Raw genomic sequence first — 24,198 nt, forward strand, 5'->3', positions numbered from 1 at the left:
GGCCAGGCGCACTAATCCACAGGAAGGGGTCGCGAGTCTGAGGGTTAATGTGAACCAAGCGCGTGGTATTCCAGTCTCCCTTGCTGGCTCTGAGCTTCACTCCCGTGGAACTTCTATCCGTGCCCAGATCGCCACTGATCTGCCTTCGGGTGAATTGTGCAGCCCTCTCCTCGCACTGTTCACTACACTCGTAGATCACAGGAGTACAGCCCACCCCTCGCACTGTTCACTACACTCGTAGATCACAGGAGTACAGCCCACCCCTCGCACTGTTCACTACACTCGTAGATCACAGGAGTACAGCCCACCCCTCGCACTGTTCACTACACTCGTAGATCACAGGAGTACAGCCCACCCCTCGCACTGTTCACTACACTCGTAGATCACAGGAGTACAGCCCACCCCTCGCACTGTTCACTACACTCGTAGATCACAGGAGTACAGCCCACCCCTCGCACTGTTCACTACACTCGTAGATCACAGGAGTACAGCCCACCCCTCGCACTGTTCACTACACTCGTAGATCACAGGAGTACAGCCCACCCCTCGCACTGTTCACTACACTCGTAGATCACAGGAGTACAGCCCACCCCTCGCACTGTTCACTACACTCGTAGATCACAGGAGTACAGCCCACCCCTCGCACTGTTCACTACACTCGTAGATCACAGGAGTACAGCCCACCCCTCGCCACTGTTCACTACACTCGTAGATCACAGGAGTACAGCCCACCCCTCGCACTGTCACTACACTCGTAGATCACAGGAGTACAGCCCACCCCTCGCACTGTTCACTACACTCGTGGACCTCAGGTGAGTGAGATTCGTCTGTGGGGTGGCTGGTTGCAGATTGTGTTGAGATTAACCTCTGACCTTTAACCTTTGATTCATGCAGCGAGGAGCAAAGCCTAAGAAGGTGGCGCATGTTTGTCTTTGGGTTTGTTTGTGGCTCAGCCGCAATCTGCATGGGCTCGTTCATGGGCTTCTCATCACCGCCTCATTCCCCAGTTTCCACAGGAGCATTCTCTGCACTGTCAGTGTGACCCATTACCCTGGGAGCAGGCCCTTGTACTGTCAGTGTGACCCATTACCCTGGGAGCAGGCCCTTGTACTGTCAGTGTGACCCATTACCCTGAGAGCAGGCCCTTGTACTGTCAGTATGACCCATTACCCTGGGAGCAGGTCCTTGTACTGTCAGTGTGACCCATTACCTGGGAGCAGGCCCTTGTACTGTCAGTGTGACCCATTACCCGGGGAGCAGGTCCTTGTACTGTCAGTGTGACCCATTACCTGGGAGCAGGTCCTTGTACTGTCAGTGTGACCCATTACCCTGGGAGCAGGCCCTTGTACTGTCAGTGTGACCCATTACCCTGGGAGCAGGTCCTTGTACTGTCAGTGTGACCCATTACCCTGGGAGCAGGTCCTTGTACTGTCAGTGTGACCCATTACCCTGGGAGCAGGCCCTTGTACTGTCAGTGTGACCCATTACCCTGGGAGCAGGCCCTTGTACTGTCAGTGTGACCCATTACCCTGGGAGCAGGCCCTTGTACTGTCAGTGTGACCCATTACCCTGGGAGCAGGCCCTTGTACTGTCAGTGTGACCCATTACCCGGGGAGCAGGCCCTTGTACTGTCAGTGTGACCCATTACCTGGGAGCAGGTCCTTGTACTGTCAGTGTGACCCATTACCTGGGAGCAGGTCCTTGTACTGTCAGTGTGACCCATTACCCTGGGAGCAGGTCCTTGTACTGTCAGTGTGACCCATTACCCTGGGAGCAGGTCCTTGTACTGTCAGTGTGACCCATTACCCTGGGAGCAGGCCCTTGTACTGTCAGTGTGACCCATTACCTGGGAGCAGGTCCTTGTACTGTCAGTGTGACCCATTACCCTGGGAGCAGGCCCTTGTACTGTCAGTGTGACCCATTACCCTGGGAGCAGGCCCTTGTACTGTCAGTGTGACCCATTACCCTGGGAGCAGGTCCTTGTCCTGGTGACTATCTTGCTTACACTGTATGCACTGCCAGTGCTGTTCTGGGTCTGATATCCAGATGGAATGTAAAGGAGCGGCAAGCCATGAACCTGCCTGGTTGATCCTACCGTGCCCCTCTCCGCAATCCTTTCATTGCTCCCTTTGCCAATCCTTTTCCTTCTTGAACTTGCTGGGAATCTCTGGCACCATTGTGTCCTACACGTTCACCGCAAGGCCGCGCCAATTGGGTATTGTGGCTACAAATTGCCCATTTACTGATTGATTTTGGAGCTGAGGAGCTCCCCGGTTGTGTGTCTCTGTGGGACAGTGTCCTGCCTGACTCGCTATATCCTGGCCTTTCACTGCAGGCTTATCGCAAACCAGCTTCCAGATTGTTGTCGGAATTGATGTCTGAGGGAGTGGGCAACCTGTGGTCCCGGGATAGAATCAGTCGGGGGTGGGGGCACTGAGTTAACAGTCCTGATGTAAAGACGCAGGGTGCAGGAGGTGACTGGTGGAGACGGTATATTGCACACGTTTACACCTTGGAAGGAATACAAGGGGTTAACGCACACAGGTTAGAGGTGAGGCATGAATCACCTGAGGGAGGAGCAGATTCCCCGTGCCGTGCAGGATTGAGAGAGAGAGAGAGAGAGAGAGAGATGTTGAACAGCCTTCCAGTTACAGGCAGATTGTCTGGCACTCACCTGTCATCTGTAGAGACAAAATTCTTGGAGCTTCCAGAGGGTTGAATTACAGAGTTAGACTGACATCAGAACAACAGTTACACTTAAACACGCAGAGACTGGCGGAGGGGCGAAGGGGGAAAGGTGGGAGGGGAGATGGGAGGGGAAGGGTGGGCAAATGCAGGGAGAGAGGAGGGGGACACGGACACACAGAGAGGGATGGGGAGATATCCAGGAATGGTTCCAGTGCCCAGGGCCCCCATTGTGCTGAGAATCTTCCTTCTCACTTCACCCTTGTGTTTGTTGTCTTGCTGTTCCTCATGTCTCTGCCTTCATCTGCCGCCATATTCCCCTCACTGGTGTTTGCATGTGTTGCCAGGTGATAAGTTGTACTGATGTAATCCCACCGCTCCTGGCGGGGCAGACTCTGTAAGCTGCTGATTGAATGAATGCAAATAGCTGGAGCGAAGAGAGGGGCCAGGGGAGGGGGTGAATACAGAGAGAGAGGGGGGCCAGGGGAGGGGGTTAATACAGAGAGAGAGGGGGGCCAGGGAGGGGGTTAATACAGAGAGAGAGGGGGGCCAGGGGAGGGGGTTAATACAGAGAGAGAGGGCCAGGGGAGGGGGTTAATACAGAGAGAGAGGGGGGCCAGGGGAGGGGGTTAATACAGAGAGAGGGGGGGGCAGGGGAGGGGGTTAATACAGAGAGAGGGGGGGCAGGGGAGGGGGTTAATACAGAGAGGGGGGGCCAGGGGAGGGGGTTAATACAGAGAGAGGGGGGCCAGGGGAGGGGGTTAATACAGAGAGAGAGGGGGCCAGGGGAGGGGGTTAATACAGAGAGAGGGGGCAGGGAGGGGGTTAATACAGAGAGAGGGGGGGGGCAGGGGAGGGGGTTAATACAGAGAGAGGGGGGGGCAGGGGAGGGGGTAATACAGAGAGAGGGGGGGGCCAGGGAGGGGGTTAATACAGAGAGAGAGGGGGGCCAGGGGAGGGGGTTAATGGAGAGAGAGCGAGGGGGGCCAGGGGAGGGGTTAATGGAGAGAGAGCGAGAGGGGCCAGGGGAGGGGGTTAATACGGAGAGAGAGGGGGGCCAGGGGAGGGGGTTAATACGGAGAGAGAGGGGGGCCAGGGGAGGGGGTTCATGGGGAGAGAGAGAGAGGGGGGCCAGGGGAGGGGGTTCATGGGGAGAGAGAGAGAGAGGGGCCAGGGGAGGGGGTTCATGGGGAGAGAGAGAGAGAGGGGCCAGGGGAGGGGGTTCATGGGGAGAGAGAGAGAGAGGGGCCAGGGGAGGGGGTTCATGGGGAGAGAGAGAGAGAGGGGCCAGGGGAGGGGGTTCATGGGGAGAGAGAGAGAGGGGCCAGGGGAGGGGGTTCATGGGGAGAGAGAGAGAGAGGGGCCAGGGGAGGGGGTTCATGGGGAGAGAGAGAGAGAGGGGCCAGGGGAGGGGGTTCATGGGGAGAGAGAGAGAGAGAGAGGGGCCAGGGGAGGGGGTTAATGGAGAGAGAGAGAGGGGGGCCAGGGGAGGGGGTTAATACAGAGAGAGGGGGGGGCCAGGGGAGGGGGTTAATACAGAGAGAGGGGGGGCCAGGGGAGGGGGTTAATACAGAGAGAGGGGGGCCAGGGGAGGGGGTTAATACAGAGAGAGAGAGGGGGGCCAGGGGAGGGGGTTAATACAGAGAGAGAGAGAGGGGGGCCAGGGGAGGGGGTTAATACAGAGAGAGAGAGAGAGGGGGCCAGGGGAGGGGGTTAATACAGAGAGAGAGAGAGGGGGGCCAGGGGAGGGGGTTAATACGGAGAGAGAGAGAGGGGGGCCAGGGGAGGGGGTTAATACGGAGAGAGAGAGAGGGGGGCCAGGGGAGGGGTTAATACGGAGAGAGAGGGGGGCCAGGGAGGGGGTTAATACGGAGAGAGAGGGGGGCCAGGGGAGGGGGTTAATACGGAGAGAGAGGGGGGCCAGGGGAGGGGGTTAATACGGAGAGAGAGGGGGGCCAGGGGAGGGGGTTAATACGGAGAGAGAGGGGGGCCAGGGGAGGGGGTTAATATGGAGAGAGAGGGGGGCCAGGGGAGGGGGTTAATACGGAGAGAGAGGGGGGCCGGGGGAGGGGGTTAATACGGTGAGAGAGGGGGGCCAGGGGAGGGGGTTAATACGGAGAGAGAGGGGGGCCAGGGGAGGGGGTTCATGGGGAGAGAGAGAGAGGGGCCAGGGGAGGGGGTTCATGGGGAGAGAGAGAGAGGGGGGCCAGGGGAGGGGGTTCATGGGGAGAGAGAGAGAGAGGGGCCAGGGGAGGGGGTTCATGGGGAGAGAGAGAGAGAGGGGCCAGGGGAGGGGGTTCATGGGGAGAGAGAGAGAGAGGGGCCAGGGGAGGGGGTTCATGGGGAGAGAGAGAGAGAGGGGCCAGGGGAGGGGGTTCATGGGGAGAGAGAGAGAGAGGGGCCAGGGGAGGGGGTTCATGGGGGGAGAGAGAGAGAGAGGGGCCAGGGGAGGGGGTTAATGGAGAGAGAGAGAGGGGGGCCAGGGGAGAGAGCGAGGGGTGGCAGGGGAGGGGGTTAATGGAGAGAGAGAGGGGGGCCAGGGGAGAGAGCGAGGGGGGGCAGGGGAGGGGGTTAATGGAGAGAGAGCGAGGGGGCCAGGGGAGGGGGTTAATGGAGAGAGAGCGAGAGGGGCCAGGGGAGGGGGTTACTGGGAGAGAGAGGTGCCAGGGGAGGGGGTTAATAGAGAGAGAGAGAGGGGCCAGGGGAGGGGGTTCATGGAGGGAGAGAGAGAGAGGGGCCAGGGGAGGGGGTTAATAGAGAGAGAGAGAGGGGCCAGGGGAGGGGGTTCATGGAGGGAGGGAGAGAGAGAGAGAGAGAGAGAGAGAGGGGCCAGGGGAGAGGGTTCATGGAGGGAGGGAGAGAGAGAGAGAGAGAGAGAGAGAGGGGCCAGGGGAGAGGGTTAATAGAGAGAGAGAGGGGCCAGGGGAGAGGGTTAATAGAGAGAGAGAGGGGCCAGGGGAGAGGGTTAATAGAGAGAGAGAGAGGGGCCAGGGGAGGGGGTTAATAGAGAGAGAGAGAGAGAGAGGGGCCAGGGGAGAGGGTTAATAGAGAGAGAGAGGGGCCAGGGGAGAGGGTTAATAGAGAGAGAGAGAGGGGCCAGGGGAGGGGGTTAACGGAGAGAGAGAGGGGCCAGGGGAGGGGGTTAACGGAGAGAGAGAGGGGCCAGGGGAGGGGGTTAACGGAGAGAGAGAGGGGGGGACCAGGGGAGGGGGTTAATAGAGAATGCAGGGACAGGAGAGAGAATGAACAGTGCAGAAAGCCTACAGGAGTATAGAACGTCCAGGGATGACATAAAAAAGGAAATAAGGAAAGCAAAGAGAGGGCATGAAAAAATATTAGCGAGTAAGATTAAAGAAAACCCAAAGATGTTTTATCAGTACATTAAGAACAAGAGGATAGTTAAGGAAAAGGTGGGACCTATCAGGGATAATAAGAGTAACTTGTGTGTAGAAGCAGAGGATGTGGGTAGGGATTTAAATGAATATTTTCTCTGTATTCACAAAGGAAAGGGATGATCCGGACGTAGTAGTTAAAGAGGAGAGGTGTGAAATATTGGATAGGTAAACATAACGAGAGAGGAAGTACTGGAGGGACTGGAAGCTAAAAGCCCATGGGTTACAGGGAAATGTGGCGAATTGGATCCAAAATTGGCTCAGTAACAGAAACAAAGGGTTAAAGTCGATGGATGTCTTTGCGAATGGAAATCTGTTTCCAGTGGTGTGCCACAGGGCTCAGTGTTGGGTCCCTTGCTGTTTGTGGTATATATTAATGATTTGGACTTGAATGTAGGGGGCATGATTGGAAAACTTGCAGACGACACAAAAATTGTCCGTGTAGTTGATAGTGAAGAGGATAGCTGTAGACTCCAAGAAGATATCAATGGGTTGGTGGAGTGGGCGGAAAAGTGGCAAATGGAGTTCAACCCGGAGAAGTGTGAGGTAATGCACTCAGGGAGGGCAAACAGTAAAAGGGAATACGCAGTAAACGGGAATATATTGAGAGGGGTAGAGGAAGTGAGAGACCTTGGAGTGCATGTGCACAGGTCCCTGAAGGTGGCAGTACAGGTAGATAAGGTTGTGAAGAAGGGATACGGAATGCTCTCCGTTATTAGCCGAGGTACAGAATACAAAAGCAGGGATATAATGATAGAACTGTATAAAACGCTGGTAAGGCCACAGCTGGAGTATTGTGCGCAGTTCTGGTCACCACATTACAGGAAGGATGTAATTGCTCTGGAGAGAGTGCAGAGAAGATTTACAAGAATGTTGCCAGGGCTTGAAAATTGCAGCTGCAAGGAGAGATTGGATAGGCTGGGGTTGTTTTCCTTGGAGCAGAGGAGGCTGAGGGGAGACTTGATTGAGGTGTACAAAATTATGAGGGGCCCAGATAGAGTAGACAGAAGTACCTGTTTTCCCTAGCGGAGAGTTCAAGAACTAGAGGACATAGATTTAATCTGATTGGCGGAAGGATTAGAGGGGACATGAGGAAAAACTTTTTTACCCAGAGGGTGGTGGGTGTATGGAATTCACTGCCCGAATTGGTGGTCGAGGCAGGGACCCTCAACTCTTTTATAAAGTACCTGGACCTGCACCTAAAGTGCTGTAAGCTGCAGGGCTACGGACCGGGTGCTGGAAGGTGGGATTAGAATGGGCACCTGGTTGTTCTTCGAGCCGGCGCGGACATGATGGACCGAATGGCCCCCTTCTGTGCTGTATCTTTTCTATGGTTCTATGGAGAGGGGGTTAATAGAGAGAGAGGGCCTATGGGAAGGGGGTTAATAGAGAGAGAGGGCCAATGGGAAGGGGGCTAATAGAGAGAGAGGGGCCAATGGGAAGGGGGTTAATAGAGAGAGAGGGGCCAATGGGAAGGGGGTTAATGGAGAGAGAGAGGGGCCAATGGGTAGGGGTTAATAGAGAGGGCCATGGGAAGGGGTTAATAGAGAGAGAGAGAGAGGGACGCCATGGGAAGGGGTTAATAGAGAGAGAGAGAGAGGGGGCCATGGAAAGGGGGTTAATAGAGAGAGAGAGGGGCCATGGGAGGGGTTTAATCGAGAGAGAGAGAGGGGCCATGGGAGGGGTTTAATCGAGAGAGAGAGAGAGAGAGAGAGAGAGAGGGGGGCTAGGGGAGTGGGTTGATAGAGAGAGAGAGGGGGGCCATGGAAGGGGTTAATAGAGAGAGAGAGAGGGGGGCCATGGAAAGGGGGTTAATAGAGAGAGAGAGGGGGGCCATGGGAGGGGTTTAATCGAGAGAGAGAGAGAGGGGCCATGGGAGGGGTTTAATCGAGAGAGAGAGGGGGCCATGGGAAGGGGTTAATGGAGAGAGAGAGAGAGAGAGAGAGAGGCCATGGAAGGGGTTAATGGAGAGAGAGAGGGGCCAGGGGAAGGGGTTAATGGAGAGAGAGAGGGGCCATGGGAAGGGGTTAATGGAGAGAGAGAGGGGCCATGGGAAGGGGTTAATGGAGAGAGAGAGGGGCCATGGGAAGGGGTTAATGGAGAGAGAGAGGGGCCATGGGAAGGGGTTAATGGAGAGAGAGAGAGAGGGGCCATGGGAAGGGGTTAATGGAGAGAGAGAGAGGCCAGGGGAGGGGGTTAATGGAGAGAGAGGGAGGGGCCAGGGGAGGGGGTTAATGGAGAGAGAGAGAGAGAGGGGCCAGGGGAGGGGGTTAATGGAGAGAGAGAGAGTGGCCAGGGGAGGGGGTTAATGGGGAGAGAGAGAGAGGGGCCAGGGGAGGGGGTTAATGGAGAGAGAGAGAGGGGCCAGGGGAGGGGGTTAATGGGGAGAGAGAGAGAGGGGCCAGGGGAGGGGGTTAATGGGGAGAGAGAGAGAGAGAGGGGCCAGGGGAGGGGGTTAATGGGGAGAGAGAGAGAGGGGCCAGGGGAGGGGGTTAATGGGGAGAGAGAGAGAGGGGCCAGGGGAGGGGGTTAATGGGGAGAGAGAGAGAGGGGCCAGGGGAGGGGGTTAATGGGGAGAGAGAGAGAGGGGCCAGGGGAGGGGGTTAATGGGGAGAGAGAGAGAGGGGCCAGGGGAGGGGGTTAATGGGGAGAGAGAGAGAGGGGCCAGGGGAGGGGGTTAATGGGAAGAGAGAGAGAGAGGGGCCAGGGGAGGGGGTTAATGGGGAGAGAGAGGCCAGGGGAGGGGGTTCATGGAGAGAGAGAGAGAGGGGCCAGGGGAGGGGGTTCATGGAGAGAGAGAGAGAGAGAGAGGGGCCAGGGGAGGGGTTAATGGAGAGAGAGAGAGAGAGGGGCCAGGGGAGGGGGTTAATGGAGAGAGAGCGAGAGAGGGGCCAGGGGAGGGGGTTAATGGAGAGAGAGAGAGAGGGGCCAGGGGAGGGGGTTAATGGAGAGAGGGAGGGGCCAGGGGAGGGGGTTCATGGAGGGAGAGAGAGAGAGAGAGAGAGAGGCCAGGGGAGGGGGTTCATGGAGGAGAGAGAGAGAGAGAGGCCGGCCAGGGGAGGGGGTTCATGGAGGGGGAGGGAGAGAGAGAGAGAGAGAGAGAGGGGCCAGGGGAGGGGGTTCATGGAGGGAGAGAGAGAGAGGGGCCAGGGGAGGGGGTTAATAGAGAGAGAGAGAGGGGCCAGGGGAGGGGTTCATGGAGGGAGGGAGAGAGAGAGAGAGAGAGAGGGGCCAGGGGAGAGGGTTCATGGAGGGAGGGAGAGAGAGAGAGAGAGAGAGAGAGAGGGGCCAGGGGAGGGGTTTAATCGAGAGAGAGAGGGGCCATGGGAAGGGTTAATGGAGAGAGAGAGAGAGAGAGAGAGAGGCCATGGGAAGGGGTTAATGGAGAGAGAGAGGGGCCAGGGGAAGGGGTTAATGGAGAGAGAGAGGGGCCATGGGAAGGGGTTAATGGAGAGAGAGAGGGGCCATGGGAAGGGGTTAATGGAGAGAGAGAGGGGCCATGGGAAGGGGTTAATGGAGAGAGAGAGGGGCCATGGGAAGGGGTTAATGGAGAGAGAGAGAGAGGGGCCATGGGAAGGGGTTAATGGAGAGAGAGAGAGGCCAGGGGAGGGGTTAATGGAGAGAGAGGGAGGGGCCAGGGGAGGGGGTTAATGGAGAGAGAGAGAGAGAGGGGCCAGGGGAGGGGGTTAATGGAGAGAGAGAGAGTGGCCAGGGGAGGGGGTTAATGGGGAGAGAGAGAGAGGGGCCAGGGGGAGGGGGTTAATGGAGAGAGAGAGAGGGGCAGGGGAGGGGGTTAATGGGGAGAGAGAGAGAGGGGCCAGGGGAGGGGGTTAATGGGAGAGAGAGAGAGAGAGGGGCCAGGGAGGGGGTTAATGGGGAGAGAGAGAGAGGGGCCAGGGGAGGGGGTTAATGGGGAGAGAGAGAGAGGGGCAGGGGAGGGGGTTAATGGGGAGAGAGAGAGAGGGGCCAGGGGAGGGGGTTAATGGGGAGAGAGAGAGAGGGGCCAGGGGAGGGGGTTAATGGGGAGAGAGAGAGAGGGGCCAGGGGAGGGGGTTAATGGGGAGAGAGAGAGAGGGGCCAGGGGAGGGGGTTAATGGGAAGAGAGAGAGAGAGGGGCCAGGGGAGGGGGTTAATGGGAGAGAGAGGCCAGGGGAGGGGGTTCATGGAGAGAGAGAGAGAGGGGCCAGGGAGGGGGTTCATGGAGAGAGAGAGAGAGAGAGAGGGGCCAGGGGAGGGGGTTAATGGAGAGAGAGAGAGAGAGGGGCCAGGGGAGGGGGTTAATGGAGAGAGAGCGAGAGAGGGGCCAGGGGAGGGGGTTAATGGAGAGAGAGAGAGAGGGGCCAGGGGAGGGGGTTAATGGAGAGAGGGAGGGGCCAGGGGAGGGGGTTCATGGAGGGAGAGAGAGAGAGAGAGAGAGAGGCCAGGGGAGGGGGTTCATGGAGGGAGAGAGAGAGAGAGAGGCCAGGGGAGGGGGTTCATGGAGGGGGAGGGAGAGAGAGAGAGAGAGAGAGAGGGGCCAGGGGAGGGGGTTCATGGAGGGAGAGAGAGAGAGGGGCCAGGGGAGGGGGTTAATAGAGAGAGAGAGAGGGGCCAGGGGAGGGGGTTCATGGAGGGAGGGAGAGAGAGAGAGAGAGAGAGGGGCCAGGGGAGAGGGTTCATGGAGGGAGGGAGAGAGAGAGAGAGAGAGAGAGGGGCCAGGGGAGAGGGTTAATAGAGAGAGAGAGGGGCCAGGGGAGGGGGTTAATAGAGAGAGAGAGAGAGAGAGGGGCCAGGGGAGAGGGTTAATAGAGAGAGAGAGAGGGGCCAGGGGAGGGGGTTCATGGGGAGAGAGAGAGAGAGAGAGAGAGAGAGAGAGGGGCCAGGGGAGGGGGTTAATAGAGAGAGAGAGGGGCCAGGGGAGGGGGTTCATGGAGGGAGAGAGGGTAATCTGATAGTAACAGCTCCTTTGAAAGATTCAGGTGATGCTGAACCACTTTCCTCTCTGAGAATATGAACCATTCCCAGTATCCTTTGGGGAAATGTTCTTTACCAATGTCAAACCTTGCTCGATGCTCTTGAATCTTGACCTTGCTTCGAATCATCAAAATTACATGATGAAAGGGCACCAATCTGCCCGTTTTGTATGAAAACTCTTCATCTGGGGTTAAACTCTCATCCCATTTCCCCGTCTTTTTCCCAAAATGCTTTTATATTCGTCGTTTTTAGAAACCTATTTCTGCCTCAGTTGTACAGGCCCTGCGATCCACAGCTCTCCTGTGCCTGGAGTATCTGGTTGGCTTCAGACTCTCCCCTGTGACTCAGAAAGTCGTGGGTTCAAGTCCCACTCTAGAGACTTCAGCACATAATTCAGGCCGACACTCCTAGTGCAGTACTGAGGGAGTGCCGCACTGTCGGAGGGTCAGTACTGAGGGAGCGCTGCACTGTCGGAGGGTCGGTACTGAGGGAGCGCCGCACTGTCGGAGGGTCGGTACTGAGGGAGCGCCGCGCTGTCGGAGGGTCGGTACTGAGGGAGCGCTGCACTGTCGGAGGGTCAGTACTGAGGGAGTGCCGCACTGTCGGAGGGTCAGTACTGAGGGAGCGCTGCACTGTCGGAGGGTCAGTACTGAGGGAGCGCCGCTCTGTCGGAGGGTCAGTACTGAGGGAGCGCCGCGCTGTCGGAGGGTCGGTACTGAGGGAGCGCCGCGCTGTCGGAGGGTCAGTACTGAGGGAGCGCCGCACTGTCGGAGGGTCGGTACTGAGGGAGCGCCGCGCTGTCGGAGGGTCAGTACTGAGGGAGCGCCGCGCTGTTGGAGGGTCCGTACTGAGGGAGCGCCGCACTGTCGGAGGGTCAGTACTGAGGGAGCGCCGCACTGTCGGAGGGTCAGTACTGAGGGAGCGCCGCACTGTCGGAGGGTCAGTACTGAGGGAGCGCCGCGCTGTCGGAGGGTCGGTACTGAGGGAGCGCCGCACTGTCGGAGGGTCGGTACTGAGGGAGCGCCGCACTGTCGGAGGGTCGGTACTGAGGGAGCGCCGCACTGTCGGAGGGTCGGTACTGAGGGAGCGCCGCACTGTCGGAGGGTCGGCACTGAGGGAGCGCCGCACTGTCGGACGGGCCGTCTTTCGGATGAAATGTTAAACTGAGTTCCCATCTGCCCTCTTGGGTGGACGGAAAAGATCCCATGGTACTATTTTTTTTATTCGTTCATGGGATGTGGGTGTTACTGGCGAGGCCGGCATTTATTGCCCATCCCTAATTGCCCTTGAGAAGGTGGTGGTGAGCCGCCTTCTTGAACCGCTGCAGTCCGTGTGGTGAAGGTTCTCCCACAGTGCTGTTAGGAAGGGAGTTCCAGGATTTTGACCCAGCGACGATGAAGGAACGGTGATATATTTCCAAGTCGGGATGGTGTGTGACTTGGAAGGGAACGTGCAGGTGGTGTTGTTCCCATGTGCCTGCTGCCCTTGTCCTTCTAGATGGTAGAGGTCGCGGGTTTGGGAGGTGCTGTCGAAGAAGCCTTGGCAAGTTGCTGCAGTGCTTCCTGTGGATGGTACACACTGCAGCCACTGTGCGCCGGTGGTGAAGGGAGTGAATGTTTAGGGTGGTGGATGGGGTGCCAATCAAGCGGGCTGCTTTGTCCTGGATGGTGTCGAGCTTCTTGAGTTTTTTTGGAGCTGCACTCATCCAGGCAAGTGGAGAGTATTCCATCACACTCCTGACTTGTGCCTTGTAGATGGTGGAAAGGCTTTGGGGAGTCAGGAGGTGAGTCACTCGCCGCAGAATACCCAGCCTCTGACCTGCTCTCGTCGCCACAGTATTTGTCTGGCTTGTCCAGTTAATTTTCTGGTCAATGGTGACCCCCAGGATGTTGATGGTGGGGGATTCGGTGATGGTAATGCCGTTGAATGTCAAGAGGAGGTGGTTAGACTCTCTCTTGTTGGAGTTGGTCATTGCCTGGCACTTGTCTGGCGCAAATGTTACTTGCCACTTATGAGCCCATGCCTGGACGTTGTCCATGTCTTGCTGCATGCTGGCATGAGATGATTGGCCTCCAACAACCAATACCATCGTCCTTTGTGCTAGGTATTACTCCAGCCACTGGAGAGTTTTCCCCCTGATTCCCATTGACTTCAATTTTACTAGGACTCCTTGGTGCCACACTCGGTCAAATGCTGCCTTGATGTCAAGGGCAGTCACTTTCACCTCACCTCTGGAATTCAGCTCTTTTGTCCATGTTTGGACCAAGGCTGTAATGAGGTCTGGAGCCGAGTGGTCCTGGCGGAACCCAAACTGAGCATCGGTGAGCAGGTTATTGGTGAGTAAGTGCCGCTTGATAGCACTGTCGACGACACCTTCCATCACTTCGCTGATGATTGAGAGTAGACTGATGGGGCGGTAATTGGCTGGATTGGATTTGTCCTGCTTTTTGTGGACAGGACATACCTGGGCAATTGTCCACATTGTCGGGTGGATGCCAGTGTTGTAGCTGTACTGGAACAGCTTGGCTAGAGGCGCAGCTAGTTCTGGAGCACAAGTCTTCAGCACGACAGCCGGGATGTTGTCGGGGCCCATAGCCTTTGCTGTATCCAGTGCACTCAGCCGTTTCTTGATATCACGTGGAGTGAATCGAATTGGCTGAAGACTGGCTTCTGTGATGGTGGGGATATCGGGAGGAGGCCGAGATGGATCATCCACTCGGCACTTCTGCCTGAAGATGGTTGCAAACGCTTCAGCCTTGTCTTTTGCACTCACGTGCTGGACTCCGCCATCATTGAGGATGGGGATGTTTACAGAGCCTCCTCCTCCCGTTAGTTGTTTAATTGTCCACCACCGTTCACGACTGGATGTGGCAGGACTGCAGAGCTTTGATCTGATCCGTTGGTTGTGGAATCGCTTAGCTCAGTCTATAGCATGTTGCTTCTGCTGTTTAGCATGCACGTAGTCCTGAGTTGTAGCTTTACCAGGTTGCACCTCATTTTTCAGTACGCCTGGTGCTGCTCCTGGCATGCTCTTCTACACTCCTCATTGAACCAGGTTTGATCCCCTGGCTTGTTGGTAATGGTAGAGTGAGGAATATGCCGGGCCATGAGGTTATAGATTGTGCTGGAATACAATTCTGCTGCTGCTGATGGCCCACAGTGCCTCATGGATGCCCAGTTTTGTGCTTCTAGATTTGTTGTGAATCTATCCCCTTTAGCACGGTGGTAGTGCCACACAACACGTTGGATGGTGTCCTCAGTGTGAAGACGGGACTTCATCTCCACGAGGACTGTGCGGTGGTCACTCCTACCAATACTGTCATGGACAGATGCATCTGCGACAGGTAGATTGGTGAGAACGAGGTCAAGTAAGTTTTTCCCTCGTGTTGGTTCGCTCAGCACCTGCCGCAGGCCCAGTCTGGCAGCAATGTCCTTCAGGACTCGGCCAGCTCGGTCAGTAGTGGTGCTACCGAGCCACATTTAGTGTTGGACATTGAAGTCCCCCACCCAGAGTACATTCTGTGCCCTTGCTACCCTCAGTGCTTCCTCCAAGTGGTGTTGAACATGGAGGAGGACTGATTCATCAGCTGAGGGAGGGCGGTAGGTGGTAATCAGCAGGAGGTTTCCTTGCCCATGTTTGATATGATGCCTTGAGATTTCATGGGGTCCAGAGTCAATGTTGAGGACTCCCAGGGCCACTCCCTCCTGACTATATCACTCTACCGCCACCTCTGGTGGGTCTGTCCTGCCGGTGGGACAGGACATACCCAGGGATGGTGATGGAAGAGTCTGGGACGTTGGCTGAAAGGTATGATTCTGTGAGTATGGCTATGTCAGGCTGTTGCTTGACTAGTCTGTGGGACAGCTCTCCTAATTTTGGCACAAGTCCCCAGATGTTTGTGAGGAGAACTTTGCAGGGTCGAGAAAGATCAGGGGAGTTCTCCCTTGTGTCTTGGCCAGTATTTATCCCTCAAACGGCATCACTAAAAAACACACAAACTGGTTACTTATCTCAAGTGATGGGACTTTACTCCGTATCTAACCCGTGCTGTATCTGCCCTGGGAGTGTTTGATGGGACAGTGTAGAGGGAGCTTTACTCTGTATCTAACCCTGTACCTGCCCTGGGAGAGTTTGATGGGACAGTGTAGAGGGAGCTTTACTCTGTATCTAACCCTGTACCTGCCCTGGGAGTGTTTGATGGGACAGTGTAGAGGGAGCTTTACTCTGTATCTAACCCTGTACCTGCCCTGGGAGTGTTTGATGGGACAGTGTAGAGGGAGCTTTACTCTGTATCTAACCCTGTACCTGACCCTGGGAGTGTTTGATGGGACAGTGTAGAGGGAGCTTTACTCTGTATCTCACCCTGTACCTGCCCTGGGAGTGTTTGATGGGACAGTGTAGAGGGAGCTTTACTCTGTATCTAACCCTGTACCTGCCCTGGGAGTGTTTGATGGGACAGTGTAGAGGGAGCTTTACTCTGTATCTAACCCTGTACCTGCCCTGGGAGTGTTTGATGGGACAGTGTAGAGGGAGCTTTACTCTGTATCTAACCCTGTACCTGCCCTGGGAGTGTTTGATGGGACAGTGTAGAGGGAGCTTTACTCTGTATCTAACCCTGTACCTGACCCTGGGAGTGTTTGATGGGACAGTGTAGAGGGAGCTTTACTCTGTATCTAACCCTGTACCTGACCCTGGGAGTGTTTGATGGGACAGTGTAGAGGGAGCTTTACTCTGTATCTAACCCTGTACCTGCCCTGGGAGTGTTTGATGGGACAGTGTAGAGGGAGCTTTACTCTGTATCTAACCCTGTACCTGCCCTGGGAGTGTTTGATGGGACAGTGTAGAGGGAGCTTTACTCTGTATCTAACCCTGTACCTGACCCTGGGAGTGTTTGATGGGACAGTGTAGAGGGATCTTTACTCTGTATCTAACCCGTGCTGTACCTGCCCTGGGAGTGTTTGATGGGACAGTGTAGAGGGAGCTTTACTCTGTATCTAACCCTGTACCTGACCCTGGGAGTGTTTGATGGGACAGTGTAGAGGGAGCTTTACTCTGTATCTAACCCTGTACCTGCCCTGGGAGTGTTTGATGGGACAGTGTAGAGGGAGCTTTACTCTGTATCTAACCCTGTACCTGACCCTGGGAGTGTTTGATGGGACAGTGTAGAGGGAGCTTTACTCTGTATCTAACCCTGTACCTGACCCTGGGAGTGTTTGATGGGACAGTGTAGAGGGAGCTTTACTCTGTATCTAACCCTGTACCTGCCGTGGGAGTGTTTGATGGGACAGTGTAGAGGGAGCTTTACTCTGTATCTAACCCTGTACCTGCCCTGGGAGTGCCTGAAACACTCTTGGCTGTTGGTCACTGAGATTTGTGACCTGGATGAGAGAAATCAGGTTAAAAGCTGATGTGAAGGTTGGGTTTGATTCGTGCTGGATTGATTCTCTGGGCACAAGTGGATGAGTTTGAGGATTTTCCGTTGTCTGGATCTGGTGATGGGAATAGTGAGGACAGATGGAAATCTGCTCTGAGGGAGGCTGCAAATCCTGGTCCATCGTGATTGGGGGGGATCGGCAGGTGGGGGGAGGGGCAGGGATCGGCAGGTGGGGGGAGGGGCAGGGATCGGCAGGTGGGGGGAGGGGCAGGGATCGGCAGGTGGGGGGAGGGGCAGGGATCGGCAGGTGGGGGGAGGGGCAGGGATCGGCAGGTGGGGGGAGGGGCAGGGATCGGCAGGTGGGGGGAGGGGCAGGGATCGGCAGGTGGGGGGAGGGGCAGGGATCGGCAGGTGGGGGGAGGGGCAGGGATCGGCAGGTGGGGGGAGGGGCAGGGATCGGCAGGTGGGGGGAGGGGCAGGGATCGGCAGGTGGGGGGAGGGGCAGGGATCGGCAGGTGGGGGGAGGGGCAGGGATCGGCAGGCTGCCAGTCAGATGGGAAATGTCGAGTGTTGCTAGGTTACGCAGGAGTAGCTCGGTGCTCAGCATCTCTGTGAAGAAAAGCATCGAATGAGTCCGTTGAGCTGTGGGACTCGTCCTTTACCAGGCCACTTAGTGAAGGAGAGAGAGAGGGAGGGGGCGAGAGAGAGAGAGAGAGAGGGAGAGGGAGGGAAAGAAAGAGAGAGAGAGAGAGAGAGGGAGAGGACGCTCCATTGGCGGTGATGTCATCACAGTGAAGGGGTGTTGTCAGGAGGCGGGGGAGGTGTGCTTGGGGAGCAGACTTTGATGGATGAGAGCGGCCTGGGGCTGGCTTGGTGCTGGGGTAGAGAATGTGTTCCTGACTGCCTGTAGTGTACCCCCTCCTTCTCCCTCTCCCTCTCCCCCTCGGTGCAGTCTCTGTGCACCACACAGGCTCTGCTCCAACATTGCAGCCATTTGCAAGCTATCAGGAGCAGCTGGCCCAGGCTATCCATTTTAAAAACTGCATTCATCTTTATATCTGACGCTGAATCTCTGTATCCTTTGCATAATGATGAGGCAGGCCCCAACGACGAGAAAGGTACTGATTAAACCTTCACCGTTCCTAATCTCTGCATGCCTCATCCCACCTCTCTGCGTCTCTCTCTCTCTGCATCTCTCTCTCTCTCTCTCTCTCTCTCTCTCAATATTTGTCAGCTTTTACCTTTAGTAAATTTCCTGCGGATTTTGTTTTTCTTATCGTTTTTTTTCTACAGCTTCATTTTACAAACGGTTTCTTCGTGGTGACGTGTTTATTAAAAGTCATTCTTCCTGAATAATGTTGCATGATGTATAAAAGGCAAATATTGTTCTGGGTTTGGGCAAGAGTTGCCTGGGGGGATGGTTTGTCAGCAGGCTGTGTGTGTGTGTGTGTGTGTGTGTGTGTGTGTGTGCGTGCGTGTGCATGCATGAGTGGAGTGTGAGCTGTGCGTGCGAGAGCCGTGTGTGTGCTGTATGAGCTGTGCGGGCATCTGTGTGTGGGTGCAGGCGTGAGCTCCATGAGCTGTGTGCACGTCTCTGTTCGTGTTTCTGGCGTCTGTGTCTGGGCGGGCGTGTGTCTGTGCGTCTGTGTGGGCTGTGTGTGAGCAGTGTCTGTTGTACCTGCATGTCTGTCCGTCTGTGTGTGTTTGTGCATTTGTTAACAAAAATGAGAGCAAATGGAAATGGAGGCAACCTATTGGCTCGGACAGGGAATTGTTGGGAGGTCGGAGACAGAGAGTGGGGATAATGGATATGGACTCTGATTGGCAGGATGTGACTCGTGGTGTCCCCGGGGATCTGTACTGGGGTCTCAGCTTTTCACTATATTTATAAACGACTTGGATGAAGGAATCGAGAGCCGTATATCCAAGTTTGCTGACGACACTAAGTTAGGTTGCACAGTAAATAGGTTCGATGGGAGCAGAAAGTTGCAAAGGGACATCGATAGTTTAAGTGAGTGGACAAAACTGTGGCAGATGGAGTTCAATGTGGGAAAGTGTGAGGTCATTCACTTTGGACATAAGAAAGAGATAGATCGGGGTATTTTCTAAATGGTGAGAAGCTCGGAACTGTGGAGGAGCAGGGAGACTTCGGGGTCCATGTACAGAAATCACTAAAAACAAGTGGTCAGGTACAAAAAATTATTAAGTCGGCTAATGGAATGTTGGCCTTTATCTCGAGGGCTGGAATACAAAGGGGTGGAAGTTATATTACAGCTGTACAGAGCTCTGGTTAGACCACATCTGGAGCTCCGGATTCAGTTCTGGGCACTGCATCTCAGGAAGGTTATATTGACCTGGGAGGGGGTGCAGCGCAAATTCACCAGAATGATACCGGGGCTAAAAGGGTTAAATAACGAGGACAGGCAGAGACGAGGCTTGTGTTCCCTCGAGTGTAGAAGATTAAGGGGTGATCTAACAGATGTTTCAGATGATTAAAGGATTTGATAGGGTCGATAGAGAGAAACTATTTCCTCTGGTGGGGGGAGTCCAGAACAAGGGGGCAGAACCTTAAAATTAGAGCCAGGCCGTTCAGGGGTGATGTCAGGAAACATTTCTTCACACAAAGGGGAGTGGAAATCTGGAACTCTCTCCCCCAAAAAGCTGCTGAGGCCGGGGGTCAATTGGAGCTTTCAAAACTGAGACTGGTCGATTTTTGTTCGGCAAAGGGTATTAATGGTTACAGGACCAAGGCAGGTGGATGGAGTTAAGATACAGATCAGCCATGGTCTAATTAAATGGCGGAACAGGCTCAAGGGGCTGAATGGCCTCCTCCTGTTCCTGTGTGTGTTTCTGTTTGTGTGGTGTGTTTGTCTGTGTGCGGGCGGAGTGAGTGTGCGGGCGGAGTGAGTGTGCGGGCGGGCGGAGTGAGTGTGCGGGCGGGCGGAGTGAGTGTGCGGGCGGGCGGAGTGAGTGTGCGGGCGGGCGGAGTGAGTGTGCGGGCGGAGCTGGCGGAGTGAGTGCGCGGGCAGGTCGTGGGGAACTAACCCTTGGTGTGACCGCCTGTTAAATGTTGTACTAAGTCCAGCACTGGGCGGAGATTGGCTCCCTGGACTACCCCTTGCTTGTAGCCCTGTGGTGTGGACCGATGTCTCACCGAGCTGGCCCCACTGCCCTCTCACTGTCCTGTCCCCACAGGGAGCCACAGTCCAGTGGGCTGTTCCTGCACGGTGCTGTCGCTGAAATAACTGGCTCTTCACTAACTCTGATGCTGTGTTTCTCTCCATTTAATCTCTGGTGGTTTTGATCGCTGCTGCTGCTGCTTGCCTCTGTCGCCCTGCTCCTCCTTCCTTCTGCTCTGAATCCTCGTCTCACAGCAAACCACCAGACGCACCAAGGTGAGCACCAAGCACTGCGACGGGTGCCCTTCTCTCAGGGCTGTGTCCACACCCTGCCTTTCAGTCCGAGCAGACAGTCTCTTTACAATAATTGGGTCAGCTGGAGGCTGCCATATTGTGTCCTGTTCAGAATAATTGGGCCCTGTTCTAAAGATGCACTTGGAGATATGTGAGGGGCTCTGGTGGACATTTCAATCACCAAGAATCACTTCCTTTGGGAGAATTATTTATTTAAACGCAGGTACACGGGATTGGTTGGACAGTATCTGTGCAAGCCTTACAACACGTCAATCCAGCCCACAGACATCGGAAATCTCTTTAACCCAGTTACACCCGAGATTGAGAAGGGGCATGGAGTGACTCTGGGTCTGGGAGCGAGGAGACGGGATGTCTGGGTCTGGGAGCGAGGAGACGGGATGTCTGGGTCTGGGAGCGAGGAGACGGGATGTCTGGGTCTGGGAGCGAGGAGACGGGATGTCTGGGTCTGGGAGCGAGGAGACGGGATGTCTGGGTCTGGGAGCGAGGAGACGGGATGTCTGGGTCTGGGAGCGAGGAGACGGGATGTCTGGGTCTGGGAGCGAGGAGACGGGATGTCTGGGTCTGGGAGCGAGGAGACGGGATGTCTGGGTCTGGGAGCGAGGAGACGGGATGTCTGCCAGGGCTGGGATGGAGAAATACATTCTCCTGACGAGTGGGTGGCTTGTATTTGCCCTTTCCCCCCGACACTGCCTCTCGAGCTATTGTGAAGCGAAACCCCTGCAATCTGGACCAACCCATTGAAGTCTCACACTCAGGGTGTGCAGGTTACTAACACAATGTGCTTGGACCAATCAAGCACCAGATACCATGGAAAGGTTTCATGATGGATTAAATGTGGTGTTGGCAAGTACGAAATCCAGGAGGTTATCTCAGTGTATTCGAGTATCTCGGTGTATTCGAGTATCTCGGTGTATTCGAGTATCTCGGTGTATTCGAGTATCTCGGTGTATTCGAGTATCTCGGTGTATTCGAGTATCTCGGTGTATTCGAGTATCTCGGTGTATTCGAGTATCTCGGTGTATTCGAGTATCTCGGTGTATTCGAGTATCTCGGTGTATTCGAGTATCTCGGTGTATTCGAGTATATTATCTCAGTTTCACAGTCTCATATTATCACAGTATCATTATTGGAGTATTTTTTTTATTCCTTCATGGGATGTGGGCATCGCTGGTGAGGCCGGCATTTATTGCCCATCCCTAATTGCCCTTGAGAAGGTGGTGGTGAGCCGCCGCCTTGAACCGCTGCAGTCCGTTTGGTGAAGGTTCTCCCACAGTGCTGTTAGGAAGGGAGTTCCAGGATTTTAACCCAGCGACGATGAAGGAACGGCGATATATTTCCAAGTGGGGATGGTGTGTGACTTGGAGGGGAACGTGCAGGTGGTGTTGTTCCCATGTGCCTGCTGCCCTTGTCCTTCTAGATGGTAGAGGTCGTGGGTTTAGGAGGTGCTGTCGAAGAAGCCTTGGCGAGTTGCTGCAGTGCATCCTGTGGATGGTACACACTGCAGCAACTGTGCGCCGGTGGTGAAGGGAGTGAATGTTTAGGGTGGTGGATGGGGTGCCAATCAAGCGGGCTGCTTTGTCCTGGATGGTGTCGAGCTTCTTGAGTGTTGTTGGAGCTGCACTCATCCAGGCAAGTGGAGAGTATTCCATCACACTCCTGACTTGTGCCTTGTAGATGGTGGAAAGGCTTTGGGGAGTCAGGAGGTGAGTCACTCGCCGCAGAATACCCAGCCTCTGACCGGCTCTTGCAGCCACAGTATTTATATGGCTGGTCCAGTTAAGTTTCTGGTCAATGGTGACCCCCAGGATGTTGATGGAGAGGGATTCGGTGATGGTAATGCCATTGAATATCAAGGGGAGGTGGTTAGACTCTCTCTTGTTGGAGATGGTCATTGCCTGGCACTTGTCTGGCGCGAATGTTATTTGCCACTTATCAGCCCAAGTCTGGATGTTGTCCAGGTCTTGCTGCATGCGGGCACGGACTGCTTCATTATCTGAGGGGTTGCGAATGGAACTGAACACTGCAATCATCAGCGAACATCCCCATTTCTGACCTTCTGATGGAGGGAAGGTCATTGATGAAGCAGCTGAAGATGGTTGGGCCGAGGACACTGCCCTGAGGAACTCCTGCAGTAATGTCCTGGGGCTGAGATGATTGGCCTCCAACAACCACTACCATCTTCCTTTGTGCTAGATATGACTCCAGCCACTGAAGAGTTTTCTCCCTGATTCCCATTGACTTCAATTTTACTAGGGCTCCTTGGTGCCACACTCGGTCAAATGCTGCCTTGATGTCAAGGGCAGTCACTCTCACCTCACCTCTGGAACTCAGCTGTTTTGTCCATGTTTGGACCAAGGCTGTAATGAGGTCTGGAGCTGAGTGGTCCTGGCGGAACCCAAACTGAGCATCGGTGAGCAGGTTATTGGTGAGTAAGTGCCGCTTGATAGCACTGTCGACGACACCTTCCATCACTTTGCTGATGATTGAGAGTAGACTGATGGGGCGCTAATTGGCCGGATTGGATTTGTCCTGCTTTTTGTGGACAGGACATACCTGGGCAATTTTCCACATTGACGGGTAGATGCCAGTGTTGTCGCTGTACTGGAACAGCTTGGTTAGAGGTGCGGCCAGTTCTGGAGCACAAGTCTTCAGCACGACAGCTGGGATGTTGTCGGGGCCCATAGCCTTTGCTGTATCCAGTGCACTCAGCCGTTTCTTGATATCACGTGGAGTGAATTGAATTGGCTGAAAACTGGCTTCTGTGATGGTGGGGATATCGGGAGGAGGCCGAGATGGATCATCCACTTGACACTTCTGGCTGAAGATGGTTGCAAACGCTTCAGCCTTGTCTTTTGCACTCACGTGCTGGACTCCGCCATCATTGAGGATGGGGATGCTTGCAGAGCCTCCTCCTCCCGTTAGTTGTTTAATTGTCCACCACCATTCACGACCGGATGTGGCAGGACTGCAGAGCTTTGATCTGATCCGTTGGTTGTGGATTTGCTTAGATCTGTCTATAGCATGTTGTTTCTGCTGTTTAGCATGCATGTAGTCCTGAGTTGTCGCTTCACCAGGTTGGCACCTCATTTTTCGGTGTGCCTGGTGCTGCTCCTGGCATGCTCTTCTACACTCCTCATTGAACCAGGGTCGATCCCCTGGCTTGTTGGTAATGGTGGAGTGAGGAATATGCTAGGCCATGAGGTTACAGATTGTGCTGGAATACAATTCTGCTGCTGCTGATGGCCCACAGCACCTCATGGATGCCCAGCTTTGAGCTGCTAGATCCGTTCTGAATCTATCCTATTTAGCACGGTGGTAGTGCCACACAACACGTTGGATGGTGTCCTCAGTGTGATTACGGGACTTCATCTCCACGAGGACTGTGCGGTGGTCACTCCTACCAATGCTGTCATGGACAGATGCATCTGCGACAGGTAGATTGGTGAGGACGAGGTCAAGTAGGTTTTTCCCTCGTGTTGGTTCGCTCACCACCTGCCGCAGGCCCAGTCTGGCAGTTATGTCCTTCAGGACTCAGCCAGCTCGGTCAGTAGTGGTGCAACCGAGCCACTCTTGGTGATGGACATTGAAATCCCCCACCCAGAGTACATTCTGTGCCCTTGCTACCCTCAGTGCTTCCTCCAAGAGGTGTTCAACATGGAGGAGGACTGATTCATCAGCTGAGGGAGGGCAGTAGATGGTAATCAGCAGGAGATTTCCTTGCCCATGTTTGACCTGATGCCATGAGATTTCATGGGGTTCGGAGTCAATGTTGAGGACTCCCAGGGCCACTCCCTCCTGACTGTATATCACTGTACCGCCACCTCTGGTGGGTCTATCCTGCCGGTGGGACAGGACATACCCAGGGATGGTGATGGAAGAATCTGGGACGCATCATAGTAACAGTGTTACAGTATCATTATCACCATGTCACAGTATCATATATTAGCACTTACTAAATGAGTAATTTGCATCTGTCTTCACCAAGGAAGAAGATGCTGCCAGAGTCTCAGTAAAGGAAAATATAGTTGAGATACTGGATGGGCTAAAAATTGATAGAGGAGGTACTAGAAAGACTGGCTGTACTTAAAGTAGATAAATCACCCGGTCTGGATGGGATGCATCCTAGGTTGCTGAGGGAAGTAAGGGTGGAAATTGCGGAGGTACTGGCCATAATCTTCCAAACATCCGTAGATCCTGGGGTGGTACCAGAGGACTGGAGAATTGCAAATGTTACATCCTTGTTCAAAAAAGGGTGTAAGGATAAACCCAGCAACTACAGGCCAGTCAGTTTAACCTCAGTGGTGGGGAAACTTTTCGAAATGATAATCCAGGACAGAATTAACAGTCACTTGGACGAGT

General features: G+C 55.0%; 1 protein-coding gene across 1 annotated transcript in view; it reads left to right on the top strand.

The window, feature by feature from the left end:
- The window catches only part of LOC137318077 (dynactin subunit 1-like), a gene marked incomplete at its 3' end in the record, with an annotated part of 104,983 nt that overhangs the window by 20,364 nt on the left and 60,421 nt on the right, over window positions 1-24,198 (top strand). The window contains exon 5 of the mRNA XM_067981041.1: window positions 19,780-19,800. Coding sequence (XP_067837142.1) covers window positions 19,780-19,800 — 21 coding nt within the window. The remainder of the gene's footprint in view (window positions 1-19,779; window positions 19,801-24,198) is intronic.

Source organism: Heptranchias perlo, unplaced genomic scaffold (genome assembly GCF_035084215.1).
Source record: "Heptranchias perlo isolate sHepPer1 unplaced genomic scaffold, sHepPer1.hap1 HAP1_SCAFFOLD_640, whole genome shotgun sequence".
Classification (NCBI taxonomy): domain Eukaryota; kingdom Metazoa; phylum Chordata; class Chondrichthyes; order Hexanchiformes; family Hexanchidae; genus Heptranchias; species Heptranchias perlo.